At 45.2% G+C, this 15,637-nt stretch overlaps 1 protein-coding gene across 9 annotated transcripts in view; it reads left to right on the forward strand.

Annotated features, from left to right (window-relative positions):
* The window catches only part of AUTS2 (activator of transcription and developmental regulator AUTS2), a 1,117,278-nt gene that overhangs the window by 1,073,817 nt on the left and 27,824 nt on the right, over window positions 1-15,637 (forward strand). For 7 of the 9 annotated variants that reach the window (XM_073792031.1, XM_033839891.2, XM_073792029.1 and 4 more), the window contains one exon: window positions 14,581-15,055. The exons of 1 other annotated variant lie outside the window; for it this stretch is intronic. In XM_073792031.1, coding sequence (XP_073648132.1) covers window positions 14,581-15,055 — 475 coding nt within the window. The remainder of the gene's footprint in view (window positions 1-14,580; window positions 15,056-15,637) is intronic. One more of the 9 variants, XM_073792033.1, reaches the window with a different exon arrangement.

Genomic DNA, 15,637 nt, shown 5'->3' on the forward strand with positions numbered 1-15,637 from the left:
CACACACACACACACACACACACACACACATACACACATTCTTTTTCATATTCTTTTCCATTATGGTTTGTCACAGGATATTGACTATAGTTCCCTGTGCTCTACAGTCGGACCTTGTCATGTATCCATCCTATATATGATAATTAGCATGTGCTAACCCCGAACTCCCCCAGTCCCCGCCCGCCTTGGCAACCACAAGTCTGTTTTCTGTGTCAGTGTGGTCTGTAGGCTACTTTAGATCCAGAATGTAGACCATAGGCAAATACCTAAAGAAGCTTTACCTACCTTTGATTATTAATATATCTCTCTCCTTTAACATTATATGCTTTTGATTGCCCTGCTTTTTTGTTATGCAAAAAACTCCAAAACTATTAGAATCTTTTATGATTCAAAATAGAACATTAGTTTTATTATATATCGAAAATGGATCCTTAAGCTTCATAATGGCTTCCAGTTATTTTGCATTTGTTTGTGTTATATACTATTATTTTATTGCAGTATAATGTACAATTACGGAAATGACTCCAAAGAGACATGATTTTTCTGGCTTATTGTGTAATTGTTTATTTTTCTCATTATAGTGATTTTTTTTCCCCTTTTGAATTGCATATATAAAGAAACTTGCTTAGATTTTGTAAATTGATTATTATGTGGCTAAAGAAATCAAATACTTTTTCAAGTGCTCACTCTCTGGAAGGCATTGTGTTTAGGATTGAATAAATGGAAAGATTTTGAGATCCCTCATCCTCTTCTCAGAAAACTAGTTGTATTAAAATACCAATAACAAAATGTAGCAAATGCCTGGTAAGTCCCACAGCCATTAAACATCTAGAATAGAAGTTCATCAGAGGGCTTGGGTGGTTGCCAGGGGCTGTGGTGACTGCAGAAGGGTTAGTGAGCCGGTGTGACTGCAACAGGACTTTGGCAGGTGGCATTCAGAAACACTGTCGTGTGTGAGAATGGAGAGAGCAGAGCATGAAGCTTTTGGATGGTGGGTGGCCAGGAGCAGATGGAAAGTGCAGCAGGGGCCATGGTGAGGGGTGGGAGTCTATTCTAGGTAAGATGCAAAGCCACTGGAGAGTTGATTTTATTTTTTAATTGAAGTATAGTTGATTTATAAGGTATTAATTTCTGCTGTACAGCAAAGCCATTCAGTTACACATATATATACATTTTTTATATTCTTTTCCATTATGATTTATCATAGGATATTGAATATATCAATAGTTCCCTGTGCTATACAGTAGGACCTTGTTGTTTTATATACAGAATGGTCTGTATATAAAAGCTTCCATCTGCTACCCCCAACCTCCCACTCCATCCCTCCCCCACCCCCTCCCCCTTGTTCTTTGTGTCCGTGAGTCTGTTTCTGTTTTGTAGATAGGTTCATTTGTGTCATATTTTAAATTCCACATAGAAGTCATATCATATGGTATTTGTCTTTCTCTGTCAGACTTACTTCACTTACTATGATCATCTCTACTTGCATCCATGTTGCTGCAGATGGCATTATTTCATCCTTTTTTATGGCTGAGCAGTATTCCATTGTATATATGTACCACGTCTTCTTCATTCATCTGTCAATGGACATTTAGGTTGTTTCCATGTCTTGGCTATTGTGCATAGTGCTGCTGTGGACATAGTGGGGCATGTATCTTTTTGCATTAGAGTTTTGTCTGGGTATATGCCCAGGAGTGGCTAGATCATATGGTAATTGTACTTTCAGTTTTCTGAGGAACCTCCGTATTCCATAGTGGCTGCAGAGAGTTTTAAACAGGGGATTGACAGCATGATCTGATTTGTAGTTTAAAAGCTCACTCAGGCCACTGAGGAACAACAGGTTCTGTAACCGTTGTTTTCTTTGTGTTAAATGGAGTTATATAAGCAGTATTCACACCCAGCCACTGATTACTGTTAAGGGGGAATGAAAACAGGTTGGTCTGTGGTTCTGGGCTTCAATGATGGGGACGGAGGATCCAGAGTTGGAGTGGGAGGGGATGGGCTTGATTTTCGTCCTGTCGAGCTGGGGATGGGGATGTAGGACAGCCAGGCAGACATGGATGGTCCTCTAGCCGTTGAAGAAGAAACAAACGGATGCCATATTACCTTCTGTTTTGAAAACATCTCTGAACATAAAGTTCAGGGATTTGCGGATGGGTTTACGTCATTGTGACAGGACGTGCCCAAGTCTTAGCTTGGTTGTCTGAGAGCACTTGGAGGCACTAGTGTTCTGGTGACTTACTCCAGCTCCATCTCCATCCGAGGACAGTTATAATTTCCTGCTCTTTATTTCTAGAGGGTGATTTTAAGCATTTCAGATTGGAAGGGTAACTCAAGCAGAAAGGCAGTTTCGGGGCCCAGAGTGCTAACCTTACACCACGGAACCTAGTGGGGTTCCAGTTTCTAATAGGCTGATGTCATCCCCGTCTTCACGGCGGCTTTCCCAAACCTTATGGACACGTAGCTTCAGATTTTATACTTGACCATATTTCCTTTTTCTGTGCTAAACTGAGGATAGTGAAGTAATGACAAGTGGTGAAATAATGGCAAATGAAAATATGGCAAGAGATTTTTTTTTTCCTACCAAGTATTTATTACTTGGATCATTTATAGAAAGTCAATTTAAGGATTGGTTAACTTATCCTTTGAAAAAGATAAAATATTTCAAATATAGGGAACAGCACAACACTCCCCCTCACTCCGTTTTTCAAAATCTCTTTCAACTTCACAAAATCACAGCTGGGAATAAGCAGATTTACTTCTTTTGCTCCTAAGGAAAGTTATATCTATAGTCATCTGGGGTAGGGATTCTTAGTTTATAACTCTTTCAGATGTGGCATTGATTACAATTTGTGCAAGTCAAGGAGATAGTGTTTATTAATCTACAGGTGAAATGTTTTAGAAGATCGGGCTCTGGGAAGGTCAAGGAAAATAAAGAAATGATGTTCTCCCAAGGAGTGTGCTACCAATACCTTATTTGGGAGCTCATGGGATCTCAGAAGTCATCTAGTCCAGGCCCCTTCCCATTCCATGACTAACTCCTCAAAACTCTTGTCATGGTCATTCAGTGTCCTCTTGGACACTTCCGGTGAAGAGCAAACTAGAACATTAGCTTGTTTCCCTGTACGGCAGCCCAGGCTGTTTTGGGTTGAAACCTTCTTCTACAGTTATGTTTATGTCCTTTGGTCCTGGTTCTGCCGTACCATTCACAGTAGACCTACTTCCTCTTCTTTGTGACAACCATCAGGTCCTTCAAGGCAGCTCATGGGCGTGCTTTGGGCCAAGACTCTCTAATTCCCTGTTCTACACAGAGAGGGATCCAGGGAACGTGCATGGAGCCAGGATGGGAAGCAAATGAGAGCTCACTGCTGCTGGTCTTCGTGACTATGTTCCATATTGGAGGTGCCTTCTGATTTGGTGGATGATACAGCCACCACCCACCATCCCACCCGAGGAAGAGTGGAGACAGTCACTTCCAAGCGTGGGTCTTGGGAGATGGAGACACGGAAGAATCGGCAGCCTCATGAATGGCACCCCTCAGCTATGGGGCTTCCCGAGGCTCTTGAACGCTCCCAGCAGTGCTACAGAGCAGTGCTTTGCAGACTTGAACGTGCACACGGATGGGGGCTGTGAAGTTAACTTCCTAACAAGACCCTGGGTGATGCTAGTACTGCCGGTCTGTGGACCACACTTGGAATAGCGAGGTTGTGGGACACATCAGAATCATAGTATAAAACGGAGGACAGTTTGGGATCAGAAAGGCCAGAATTGACTTAGAGAAGCTGTCAAAGTCCTCTTTTCTCTGCTCCTCCTCCTTTAACTAAAGAATCAAAGGCTCCATGCTATCAGAAAAATCGAAGCCGTCACGGATTCATGGTAGCGGCCTCTGTGGTGCTCACACATAAGCCAGTCAGACCGATTGCAGGCTGCGCGGCACCCAGGCCCCATGGGTCACAGCGGGTTGTTTGAACAGACTCGGAAGGAGTTTTGTGCTCCGTCCTCAGTACAGACAGGCATGTCTGGATGCTGGCAGCGCGTTCATTGCCGAAAGATGCGAGACATTGTCCGGGGCAAAGCCCACTTCTCAAGGGCGACCTTTGAGCTCAGGACAAGAGTGGTTCTTGGAGTTTTCCAACCACTCTCTGGGGAAACAGTGTTTTTAGGATTTTTGGTGATGCTCTACTAGTCACCAAGTGACAGCTGTGTGAACTGGTAGAAAAATGACTGAGGTCGCTGATGTCCCTCCTGGGTACTAACCACCCCCGCCCCCACCCCGAACCCTCCGCAGCTCTCTCGGCACAGGGAGAGGCAGGGCGGAGCGGTCCCCGTGCTTCGGTGTCTGTGATTCTTTCTTGCCTTCCCTCCACAACAGAAAGACTGAGTTGCCAATGTGAGAAATGACAAAAGAGTTGCCTCACTCCTTCCTACTAGAGTAACTTGAGACGTTCCTTTTGACGCCCTGACGCTGACAGGAGGGTAACTTTGAGGAAATCCATACAGGGCTGTCTTGTAATACAGGTGACTCCCTTATTTGAGAGGGATGAAGTGTGCGTGTTCTCGCAGGCTCTGCAGCAGTGGTTACCAGAACTTAGGGCAACCTTACCTCGGCTGGCACACCGCACACCACAGCCCTGCATGCAGAGGGTTAGGAAGAAACCTGGGGGTGGTGAGGATCTGTGTAGAGGGCCAGGGAGCCAAGGAAAAGCCTGGGATAGACTAGATGGAAATTCCTACCTGCCAACATCGCGGACCCCACCCAGCCTCTTTACTAAACGGTCTCAGCGATTGTCTAATCTGTGCCTGAAATCAGATGACACACAATCAGAGCGTACAAAGCAGGAGGGTAGCGTGACCGATCGTGTTTCAGTAGGTCTTTGGTGCTGGCGGCTTTTACCTTTGTCTGTGAGAAAACAATCTCTGGTAAAGTACAGAGTGTTGAAAATAGGGTTTAACCTAGAGCCAGTCACTTGCCAACTTTAATGGGTGCACTAAGCTTTTCAAGGGTGAACGTTATTAGCTAGATGCCTCATTCCATAGCCCCCCAAAATATCATATAAGTATTGATACAACGGACACGCACAGATCCCAGAAAACTTGCTTATGCCATTAAGAGACGAAATGGCAAGGACACATTACACCAAAGAATTGTTTGCTTCAGAAGGTGACCAAGGGCAGGGGACCCTCACAATTATTGCCCCTTCTGGCTGCAGACGTGAAGCCCTGAGCTGATGATACTCGAAGTTAGCAGTGGACAGCAGTACAGCGAGGAAGGCAGCAGATCTATAAATAGGTCTGTGAGCCTCTGTGAGTTTGACAGCTTTTGAGTCCTCGTTTGTACTTAGTAACGAAAATACAGGAAGGAGGGCTGCCTTTAGAAAGATGACATTCTTTTTTTCTCCCCCATATCCTCACTTGATTGTTCTTAATGTGAAAGGCAGGATGATTAGATACTAGGAGGACTTTTTTTTTTTAACCAGACATCTAAAGGTATAATTCATTGTCAGCGCCTTGACCCCACCTCTTGGAAAATTTCCAAAATAAGCAAAGGGTCTGTCTTGTTGTCTCCGAGTGTAAGGAATGTGTCCTGCGGCTCTTACTGCAGCATCGGCCTTGCTCAGGAGCGAACATGTTTGGTTGAAAATCCTTTTAGAACCTTTCCTTGTTGGGACCCCTGTACTGACGTACAGACACAGAAGCATCAGGTCAGGTGTTGAGTGCACCCTGGTTTTAAGAGTCGTCGTGCTTGGGGTGAGCACACGCAGGGTCCACAGCGTCACGTGGGCACCTGGTCAACAGACGAGGCTGATGAGCACAGGCGGGGAAGCTGAGACCCACGGCAGGGGGTGGGGGCAGAGGCAGAGAGGCGCTGGCGAGGGAAACCAGGCGGGAGGTGATCTTGGCCGGAGAGACCTGCTGGTGAACATTGAGGCTGGCGGGAGGACGCAAGCAAAGATAATGGGAGTGTGCCTTTGAGGCCAAAACACGAAAGCCTGGGCTTTCTCCGAAACTGGCGTTTGGAGTTTTTGCATTGTTCTGGGAAGTGACTGGAGATTTCAGCCTTCATACCTGGTTAGGTCTCTACATAGCCCAGAACACAGTCCACTTGATGTGAGCCTAAGACTGATCCTTGGAGCCAGTGCAACAGGAAGTGTTACAGATAAAGTGCTTTACCGTGGATAACTCAGCTTCTCTGTGAACCTGGCAAATAACAAACACTGAAGTTGAAGGCCACAGGTTTCCAGACTACTGGTTCATGTGTTTTTCCTCTCTGTTCTGCGTCCTCAAGCACCAGCTCCTGGAAGGCAGGGGCTGTTTCTCATTAATGTTTGTATCCTCAGGACCTAGCACAGTGCTGGGCATATGAAGTGATTCGTTTTGCCTTGTATGAAATGAAAACATGAGGCGAATTGTATACGACCTTGACATTCCTGGGTTTTTTTTTTTTAAGACTTGAATGCCCCCATCTCCACCCCCAATAGATCACAGCCTCTTGCTCTCGTCCTGATTTTGGTCCTTCATCAACATGGTCCTTCATTGCTCCTGTGTGCCAGAGGCTACAAAAGAAATAAAATGTTTGCAAGCCCAGGTTGACCTGTAAGGGTGCCTTGTGCTGTAGGCGGAAGCCATTCCTGTGGGCTCTAGTCTGAACAGCCAAGGTGGATACTCCCCCGGAAGGCAGTCTTCGGTCGTAAAGCATCAGGAACGTGGACATCCTCTTCAGGATGGACGCTTGTTGGTGTGAGGGTTACTAGGAATAAACTTGAATCAGATCTAAGTACGCTCAACTGCAGTCTGTTGACTTTTCTTTAACCCCTGTCAGATTAACCCCTGTCCTAGGTTAATCTGGTGAACTCAATGCTGTCCAAACTAGCCTGTCTAAGAACAGCAGCCTCTAATCTGTCGGGCTCCACACAGCTTTCCCCGTGGGCCGCTGGTGTTTGGGCAGATGCAATGGCTATTCTCTCCTATTTAGGATTCTGCTTTTACTAGGAACCCTGGAGGCCCTCAGAGGTTTGCGATGCAGTCTTCAGCCCAGAGCTTAGCCTCCCAGATGGTAATTAATGTTTACACAAAATGACAAGCCCAAAATGGAATCTCTTTGAGCCCTGCCAAGCACCCATCATTCCCCTGATTGCCCACTCTTGCAGTGTTTGAAAATTAATTTGCCTTGAACAAACAGTGGGCTTTCCTCAATTTATTTGTACAGTTTCAGTGACCGCGAAGGAAGAGCTGCAAGACTGAATGTCATCCCTCCGTTCGTTCAATTCATTCGTAATTGAATCTGCTGATGGAACGAACTGGTCTCTGTTTAATGATTTGAAGAAAAGAGGGAGAAGAGGAAAATAAAGAGAAGTGTAGGTTAGAGAAGGTAGATTGTTTTCGGTCAAACACCATTGGCGTGTAGAGTTTTAGAGATGGCACCTAAAACACGGGGAGAGTTCAGAGTATTGGCGAATGAATTCAACGGTGTGGTTTTCATTTTAGTAAGTATATACAAAACATGCAGCCTTTGCTAAAAAGGAGATTTTGTCTGAGGTCACAGAATAGACAACAGAAAGTGTGTTTAAGGAATGGATATTGCTGGTAGCTTGAAATAATTGCATGTAGATTCATAGAAATCTGATGCTTCCCTATATTTCTGGGCTGTTTGGTGTTGAACATTTCAAGATTTATTGATGTTCCCATTTTTCGATTTAAAATTTGGGTTCTTTTTCTTATTTGGCTACAGTCTTCATTCTTTCTGTGTGGTGAGATTTCTGTGCTCTTCCATGGGGACAAATAAGTAGAAAAGCTAGCTAGAAGATAGAATAATGTAAAAATAGGACCTGTCCAAACATTCAGATACAGATGGATGGATGGATGGATGGATACGTTGCCTAATGACCAGTGCCCCACAAGGTTTTCGTGATGCCTTTCAGGCTCGTTCATATTTGCTACAATAATGACCTTATAGTGGGTAGACCCTCTTAGGGCTTTCTAATCGAGTGTAAAGACCAGAAGCACTGAAACGTGCCTTGGGAGAGTTTGTCCTCCCCGCCCCCCCCCCCCCCCCCCCCCCGCCCCGTTCCTTCTCTGTCATCAACGTTCACCATTTCCTTTCTGTGCAAGTACACCAGTTAGAACCAGTTAGAAACACTGAGGAGTTGATGAAAGGCTAATGCATACTATATCCTATCCTCATTTCTGAGAGAAAAATACTTACCTGTCCTCTGGGTGAAGAGCTTTTCTAAAAACTCCATCCAGTAGGTAAGGCAGTTTCAAGAGACTTAAACAGTCACTTTCCTGGTTGACTTCTTTAGATGGTGGAGATGTATTGTCCATGACGGAACTCTTTAAAAATATAATCCCTTTCTTTTCTTTTATAATAATAATACATATTCACTATAGAAAATTTGGAAAGTTTAAAAAAGCACAAATTTAAAAAATTGAATCAATGGTTATTTCTGGCTGATGGGATCACAGTTAACATTTTTTTCACTTGATATCAGTTTATTTTTCTTGTTTCTTAAAGGTAACAGTTAACATTTTGATGCATATCTTTCTAATCTCTTTTTTTGTACATATATGTATGCATTTATATAGATAATTTTAAGTATTGAAACCATATTGATAATAGTGCACTTTATTTTACTTAATAGTAATTTTGTCATGAAATATTTTCCATGAAATGAAATCTTTCTACAGTAGTTTTGGGAACACTGATCACTTACTCATTTTGTGCTATACATTGTAGAAAGCACTTACCATGACTTTTTAGTTTCCACAACAACCCTTTCAGATAGTTATTGCATTTTTGCTGTAAGTTATTGGACTTCTAGAAACAGAGCAGTCCATCACAGGGACATAATGCATCTAATCTCAATCCCACCACACCCAGCGCCCTCTTTGTGTAATGTAAGAACTATTTTATACCACACTTTTTTTTTTTTTTTTTTTTTTTGGCTGCATTGGGTCTTCGTTGCTGCACGCATCCTTCTCTAGCTGTGATGAGTGAGGGCTACTCTTCGTTGGGGTGCGCAGGCTTCTCATTGCAGTGACTTCTCTTGTTGCAGAGCACGGGCTCCAGTAGTTGTGGCCCACAGGCTCAGTAGTTGTGGCACACCGGTTTAGTTGCTCTGCAGCATGTGGGATCTTCCCAGACCAGGGATTGAACCCGTGTCCCCTGCATTGGCAGGTGGATTCCCAACCACTGCGCCACCAGGGAAGTCCCTATAGCACACTCTTATTTTTTAATTTCTGGAGTGAAATATATGGTTAATATGCTTATCTGCACACATAATTTTTAAATGTATATAAAGCCTTTAATGAAATGTAAAGGAGAAACAAATAGAAGGTAGTTTATAGTAACATAATATGTTTTAAGTACGTAGATGCCTGTTTGCATTAGAAGACAACGAAAGGTCAGATGCTTGAATCTGTACATAAAAGCACGGCTGTCGTGGTAATTCACGTACCAGGATCAGCCTTATTACCATTGATGTCATGATTTTCCCAAGTGATGAACAACTCAACAACAAGACATAACACAGCAGACGCAACAACATACAACAGTTGCATTCTTAGAAAACCCAGTGTGTATTAAAGCCATGTGGAAAATTATTTTGTCTTTCTTTGCAAAAACAGGTTCTAGGTTTTTCAGCTGCACAAATGTTAAGTGGGACTTTAGAAAGTGAACCAAGATACTGTGTGTGGTTTACCTTCATATCATGGTCCATCTAATCTCCCTGAGAGCCCCTAAATACCCTCCAGTCATTGTGACAGCCAGACATACTCCAACAGACTTTGAAAACTCCCCCGAGGGGTGGTCTTCTTTAAGAGCTACCTCTTCCATGGCTTAACCTTTAACTTCTCTCTCTTTCTCTCCCCTCCCCCTCCCTCCTCTCCTCCCCACTCCCCCGCCCCGCCCCATTTGTTTATTTACTTATTTATTCATTTACTTTATTTTTTGAATCATAAAACACCCTAGAACATAGATTCTCAAAGCATTTGGGGAGGTATGTTTCTGAAGGTTTATAGGCCCTATAATTTTCTTGTTAGGTTCGTTCCCAGGTGTTACATGATCTTGGTTATTGTAAAGCGTATTCCTTTTTTATTTTTTCTCTTCACGATCGCTGGTGTGTAGGAAAGCAACTGATGTTTGTGGCTTTTATCTGGGTACCTTACTGAGCTCCCTTATTAGTTCTTATATTTTTTCAGCTGGTTGTCTATGTTTTCCAGAGAGATAATTATATTTTTTGTAAATAATAGTTTTGCCTCTTCCTTTGGTTGTAGGTTTGCTGTTGGTCTTCAATTTAAATGACAGGAATCGTTTGCCTCCTATGGGTTTAGTCCACATTGTCTAGAACACGAAATGCACCTGGTACCTTGTTTTGGTTGAGGGGGTGTTGATAGGGAGTCATTTTTCAGTTTACTTTTATGATCGGCTTTGTTTGTTTCTTTAAGTCAGTTTTAGTCATTTATATTTTTCATAAAATCCGTTTTATTTTAAACGTTATTAGTATAAACGTGTGCCTTCTGTTTTCTTATTTCATATAAAATATACTCTCCGTGCCTATTAGTCATACCACTATTCAAATTGCCAGTTTTGTTTGCTTTGCTTTTTTTTCCCCTTGTTCAGACTGTTTTTAAACATAAGACCAGTTTTAAAATTTTTCATAGGTAACATGATCACAGGATTCAAAAGTTTAAGTATGCATGTATGTAGACAGTAAAATACCTCCCCCTCCCCCAGTTCTCTGTCTCTCCAGTTCTCACTCCTCAAGCCCCCAAACAGGTAACTCACTGCTGTTGGTTTCTTGGGTATTCTTCCAGAGCTGCTTTATATATAAAGTAAAAATTAATACATTTTCTTCCTTTTTTTCTTTTTTTTTTTTTTTTGCGGTACGCGGGCCTCTCACTGTTGTGGCCTCCCCCGTTGCGGAGCACAGGCTCCGGACGCGCAGGCCCAGCGGCCATGGCTCACCGGCCCAGCTGCTCCGCGGCATGTGGGATCTTCCCGGACCGGGGCACGAACCCATGTCCCCTGCATCAGCAGGCAGACTCTCAACCACTGCGCCACCAGGGAAGCCCCCTTCTTCCATATTTTATAAAAGCTAGCATATGCTCCACATTGTACATACAGAGCTCCTCAGTCTTTTCCACTGCATGGATGTACCAAATCCATTTGTAACCAGAACCCTAATGATTACATTTGAGTTGTTTCCAAACGGGCGATTCAAATCGTGATGTTGTTCCACTGTGTTTATAGACCAAATTCTTACTCATCAGGTCAAGGGAACTCCATTAGTTTTTTGGCTAAATGTTGCCACATTGCCCTCCACAGAGGTTATAGGGTTTATATTCAACTAGTAAAGTAAAAGAGAGTCCATTTTCCCCAGGGAACTTGTATCCAATTTGAAGTAAAATCAAGCACATTTTTCCTAGTCTACCCTTACGATTTTTTTTTTTTTAAGTATTGTGTTTGAGTCAAGTTTCTTGAGATACAATTTACATGCAGTGCATTCAGCCTTTTTACTGTATAGTGTAATTCAGATTTGCATATCTTTTATTTATAAGCATGATGTTATTTTTATAAACACAAAAGAGAAATTTTAAAACCCCAAAACGTAATGAAAAAAGCTTCTAAATAAGACTAGTCACTTTGCACGTTCTTATTTCTTTCGCCTCAGCACATTTCATCTTTTGGCAAATTCAGAGCACACTGAGCAATACAAAAAAAAAATTTTTTTTTTTTAATGTGTTCTTGCCAATGTTGGAGAAGCTCAGTAAGACAAGTGGACTGTCAGGACGGAAGAGCTTAACTGGGAAGACGCATTTATTGAATAATTGAAAGGAAAAGGAAATGCATTGCCGATTAGCCACAAAAATGCATGATTCCTAGTCTGTGCCTCACGAGACCCGTGCAAATGGGGGATCGTAAAACTGTTTCAGCCCCAAAGTTCTTACCAGCCTTCCAACCTGTCGGCTGCCTTGGTCAGTAGGTTGGGGCACCAAGTGTTGATGGACTGACGATAGCTTTCAGATTGAGCTGAAAGGCCGTGTTCCAGCGACAATTTGTAGCTTTCCTAACCCTTTGCACTGTCTGTACTTAAATATTTTAACTGAATCCTGGATTTATCATTACCTGTTTTGTGTTAGGGGGCAGCATTGTGTAAATCATAGAAAAGTCACTTAGTGGTGGCAGTTAGCACTAGAACTCTGCTGTCTGGTTTATTCAACAGCAAGCAAGTTCCTTAACTTCTCTGGGCTTATTCCCCATCTAGTCGAAGAGGGTTGGATAACATGCTTGCTAGCTACTCACAGAACGGTCTAAGCATCAGCATCACCTGGGAAATTCTCAGAATGGTAGACTCTGGAGCCCTGCTCACCCCCAAAGCTGCTGAATCCGAATCTGCATTTGAACCTGATCTTCGGGGCTTTCAGATGCACGTTAGAGTTTGAGAAGTGCTGGGATGGTCTCCCAGATTCTGGTCTTCTTCCAAAATTCTGTGATTCTCGGTTTCCCAAGCCAGTGGTTCCCTACAAATTTGTAGGGTTCGCTAGAGAGGTTTCGGTCTTGCCGGTGTACCTTGTTGATCATCAGGGATGGCAACACCGCCACAGTCTCAGCACCACTCCTCTGACTCTAGCTGGGTTGGGGTTGGTCCTGAGACGGTGGGACAGCAGAGGAAACATAAGCGCCAACTCTGCCTTTATGGAGCCTTGGGAAGCGAGCCCAAGCCTGTACTGTGCCTTCTTTTTTTGTGCTGTTAGAATTTCCGGGGTGTTAGTGCTTTCTGCCCCAGACCTAACCAACCAGCCTGCATTGTGTGAAGCCTGTGGTTTTCAGTGAGCTTGTATAATTGCTTGCTGTGGAAAATCTTGTGAAAATGGTAGAAAAAAATGAAAAAGGAGCAGAGCCAGGATCCCTAGAGCTGGGTGTCTGCAGATAAAGGGTCTTCCTTTGTGTTGTAGGAGTTCTTCTTGTGGCTGAAGGGGGTCTGTGTCCACATCAGGACTCTTGTTCTCTCTCAGCCCTCAGGTTTTGGAAATTCATAAAATGTCAGCTTATCATAAGCAAAGATCTTCCTAGCAAGGTTCTGAAGACGGCACTGGAGAGAAATGTGTGTGAGTAGGATGTCAGAAGCCTAGAGTTGCTTTTCACCAGATGCATCAGATGCTCTATGCTTTCGTACCTGAGCCATGTGAAGAGGGGGCTTTCTTGGCATTCTGTTTGTGTAATTGTTCCACACTGTCTGTGGGACTTAAGGATAGCCGAGTTCATATTAGCTAAAAACGTGGTTTGCTTATAAGCCCACCATTTGTCTCTGCTTTTGTGCATATTACAGGTTTGATCTGTTTTACCAAAAGAACACGAAAATAATGGATTGCTTTGATGCAAATTCCAGGGAAGAAAAAATGATGTGTGTAGACGCAAGAGGACATCTACAGAAATTAATAGGACCAGTGAGAATACCATGTATTCTTCATACTTGGTAACAGTGAGATTAAAAGAGAAAGTTCATGCCCAAAGTAGTTCATTTAGGAATACCCTGAAACACCACCCTCATTTCAGAGAATATTGTGATCTATTCTCTTCCAGTTTCTAAGCTGTATATAACAAAAGGATGGATTTTTTTTTTTAAGCGCAAAAATGCAGGAAAGGTAATTTTCTCCCTGCGACGTATACAAAAGTACTTACTCATAAGTCGGTCCACCTCTTTGTATTTAATGCCATATTTGTCTTTCATTATTCTGTTAGAGGACTGTATGGAGTTTGACTTACGGGGTAATCAGGTAACCCCTATACTAGATGTGGCATGGATCTTTTGACCTTTGGAGGGAAGCATATCTTTTAAATTCATATGGGAGCATCTGTTGTCTACATTTCATTAGTGACTGTAGAATTTGACTTACATTTCACATCCAGGCTTGGTCCCAAGTCCAGCATCCCACCCCTTGTCCTCACTTGGCTAAGGACTCCTCCAGTGGTCCAGAGGGAATTCTTTAAGAACTCAAGCATGTGTAGTTGACAGTAAATTGGCCTAAATTCACGTTTGCACCTTCAGTCTCAAACCCTGGGATCATCCGTAAGAGGAGAAAGCCTCAGCAGTAGGGGCCTGACGTCTGACCGGAAGTTTAGCCCTTGCTAAACAGAAAATCATTTCTCCAAATGTCACGCGGGCTCCATCAGTCCGAATGGAAAGGGGGAAGGAGGCCAGGCCGATAAGAGACATCTGTGGGGCTAAATAACTTTTGCTTCGTGTGCTACTGCAAACACTTCTCCTCTGTGTAGTCAAGAAGTATGTTTGTTTTAAAAGGAGAATCAACTTGTTGGCTCTTGTTTCTGAATTTTGCCGCACAAAAGGCTTTGTCAAGGTTAAGGGAAACATTCGTTTTCAGAGTCTGGTGGCTTCAGCCGCTTCCTGGAAGGCAGCCTTCTCTGGCTGGTGGGCCTTTCTCCCCCAGGGACACGGCTGCTCCCAGCGGTAAAGACAGGACAGCACCGGGGACGGCCCAGTGGGCACAGATGAGCCGGGCCCGGCATTGGCTTCCACTCACGCACCTGCCTGTGCTTTTCTCTCTGCTCGCCCCGCACAGATCCGGAGCTCGGTGTCGGCGCGCTACCCCAACACGACGGCCGCGATGCGGGGCCCATTGTCCCCAAGATTTCGGGTCTAGAGAGGAGCCAGGAGAAGAGCCAGGACTGCGGCAAAGAGCCCATCTTTGAGCCCGTGGTGCTGAAGGACCCCCGCCCTCAGGTCCCGCCGCCCCAGCCCCAGGCGGAGCCCCCGCCCCGAGCGCCTTCTCCGGACCCCGCCTCGGGGCCGCGCGCCGAGCCCCCGCCGCCGCCCCCCCCGCGCCCCGGCGCCCAGCCTCCGCCCGCGCCCCCGGAGGCCCCGCCGCAGCCCGCGCCGCCTCCGCCGCCGCCGGCGCCCCGGCCGCCCCGGCCGCAGTCCCCAGGGCCGCTGCCGCCCCAGGCCCTCCCGCCCGCGCCGGCCCACCCCTCCGCCCAGAGCCTCCCCCAGCCGCTGTCCGCCTACAACAGCAGCAGCCTGAGCCTCAACAGCCTCAGGTGAGCCGCCGGCCCGGCTTTGGTCATCTTCTGATGGACGGGCAGCTGGCGGTGGGAGCGGGGCCCGCGGGGACTGCGGTGTCCTGTTGGAAGCGCGATCGCAGTGTTCTCAGCGAGGCGGGGACGCAAGACAGGGACGGGACCTGAGGGGCCGGTGGGACAGGGTCTCTTGGGAGCAGGACGGGATGCGTTGGGTGGAGTATGGGTGGTGAGGACGTTGTCAAGAGCAAAATATCTACGGAGGCTCCTGAGAGAGTGAAGGCAGGAAGAGGAAGAAGGTTCAAGGAAGGGAGAGTTGAGTTGAGGGCTCTGTGCCCGCGAGCCCCGCCGGTTCCCCGGTCAGAGGCAGGGAACGGAAATTTCGCCAGGGAGATGGTGCAGTGTTGAGAATCTTAAAAGGAAAGCTCTTTGCCACCACAACCACCCCCCCCCACCCACCATCACATCTCCCTGCAACTCCAGGGGCGGGAAGATGGGGACCAAGGAGTAATCTGGTTTGAGGAATTTCCACTGTGATTTCCTTCCTCCGGGTGGGTCACAGAGGTAGAGAAGAAACACGCCAGGTTTAGGGAGAGAGAGGTG

The sequence above is a fragment of the Tursiops truncatus genome, chromosome 15 (assembly GCF_011762595.2).
Source record: "Tursiops truncatus isolate mTurTru1 chromosome 15, mTurTru1.mat.Y, whole genome shotgun sequence".
NCBI classification, from domain to species: domain Eukaryota; kingdom Metazoa; phylum Chordata; class Mammalia; order Artiodactyla; family Delphinidae; genus Tursiops; species Tursiops truncatus.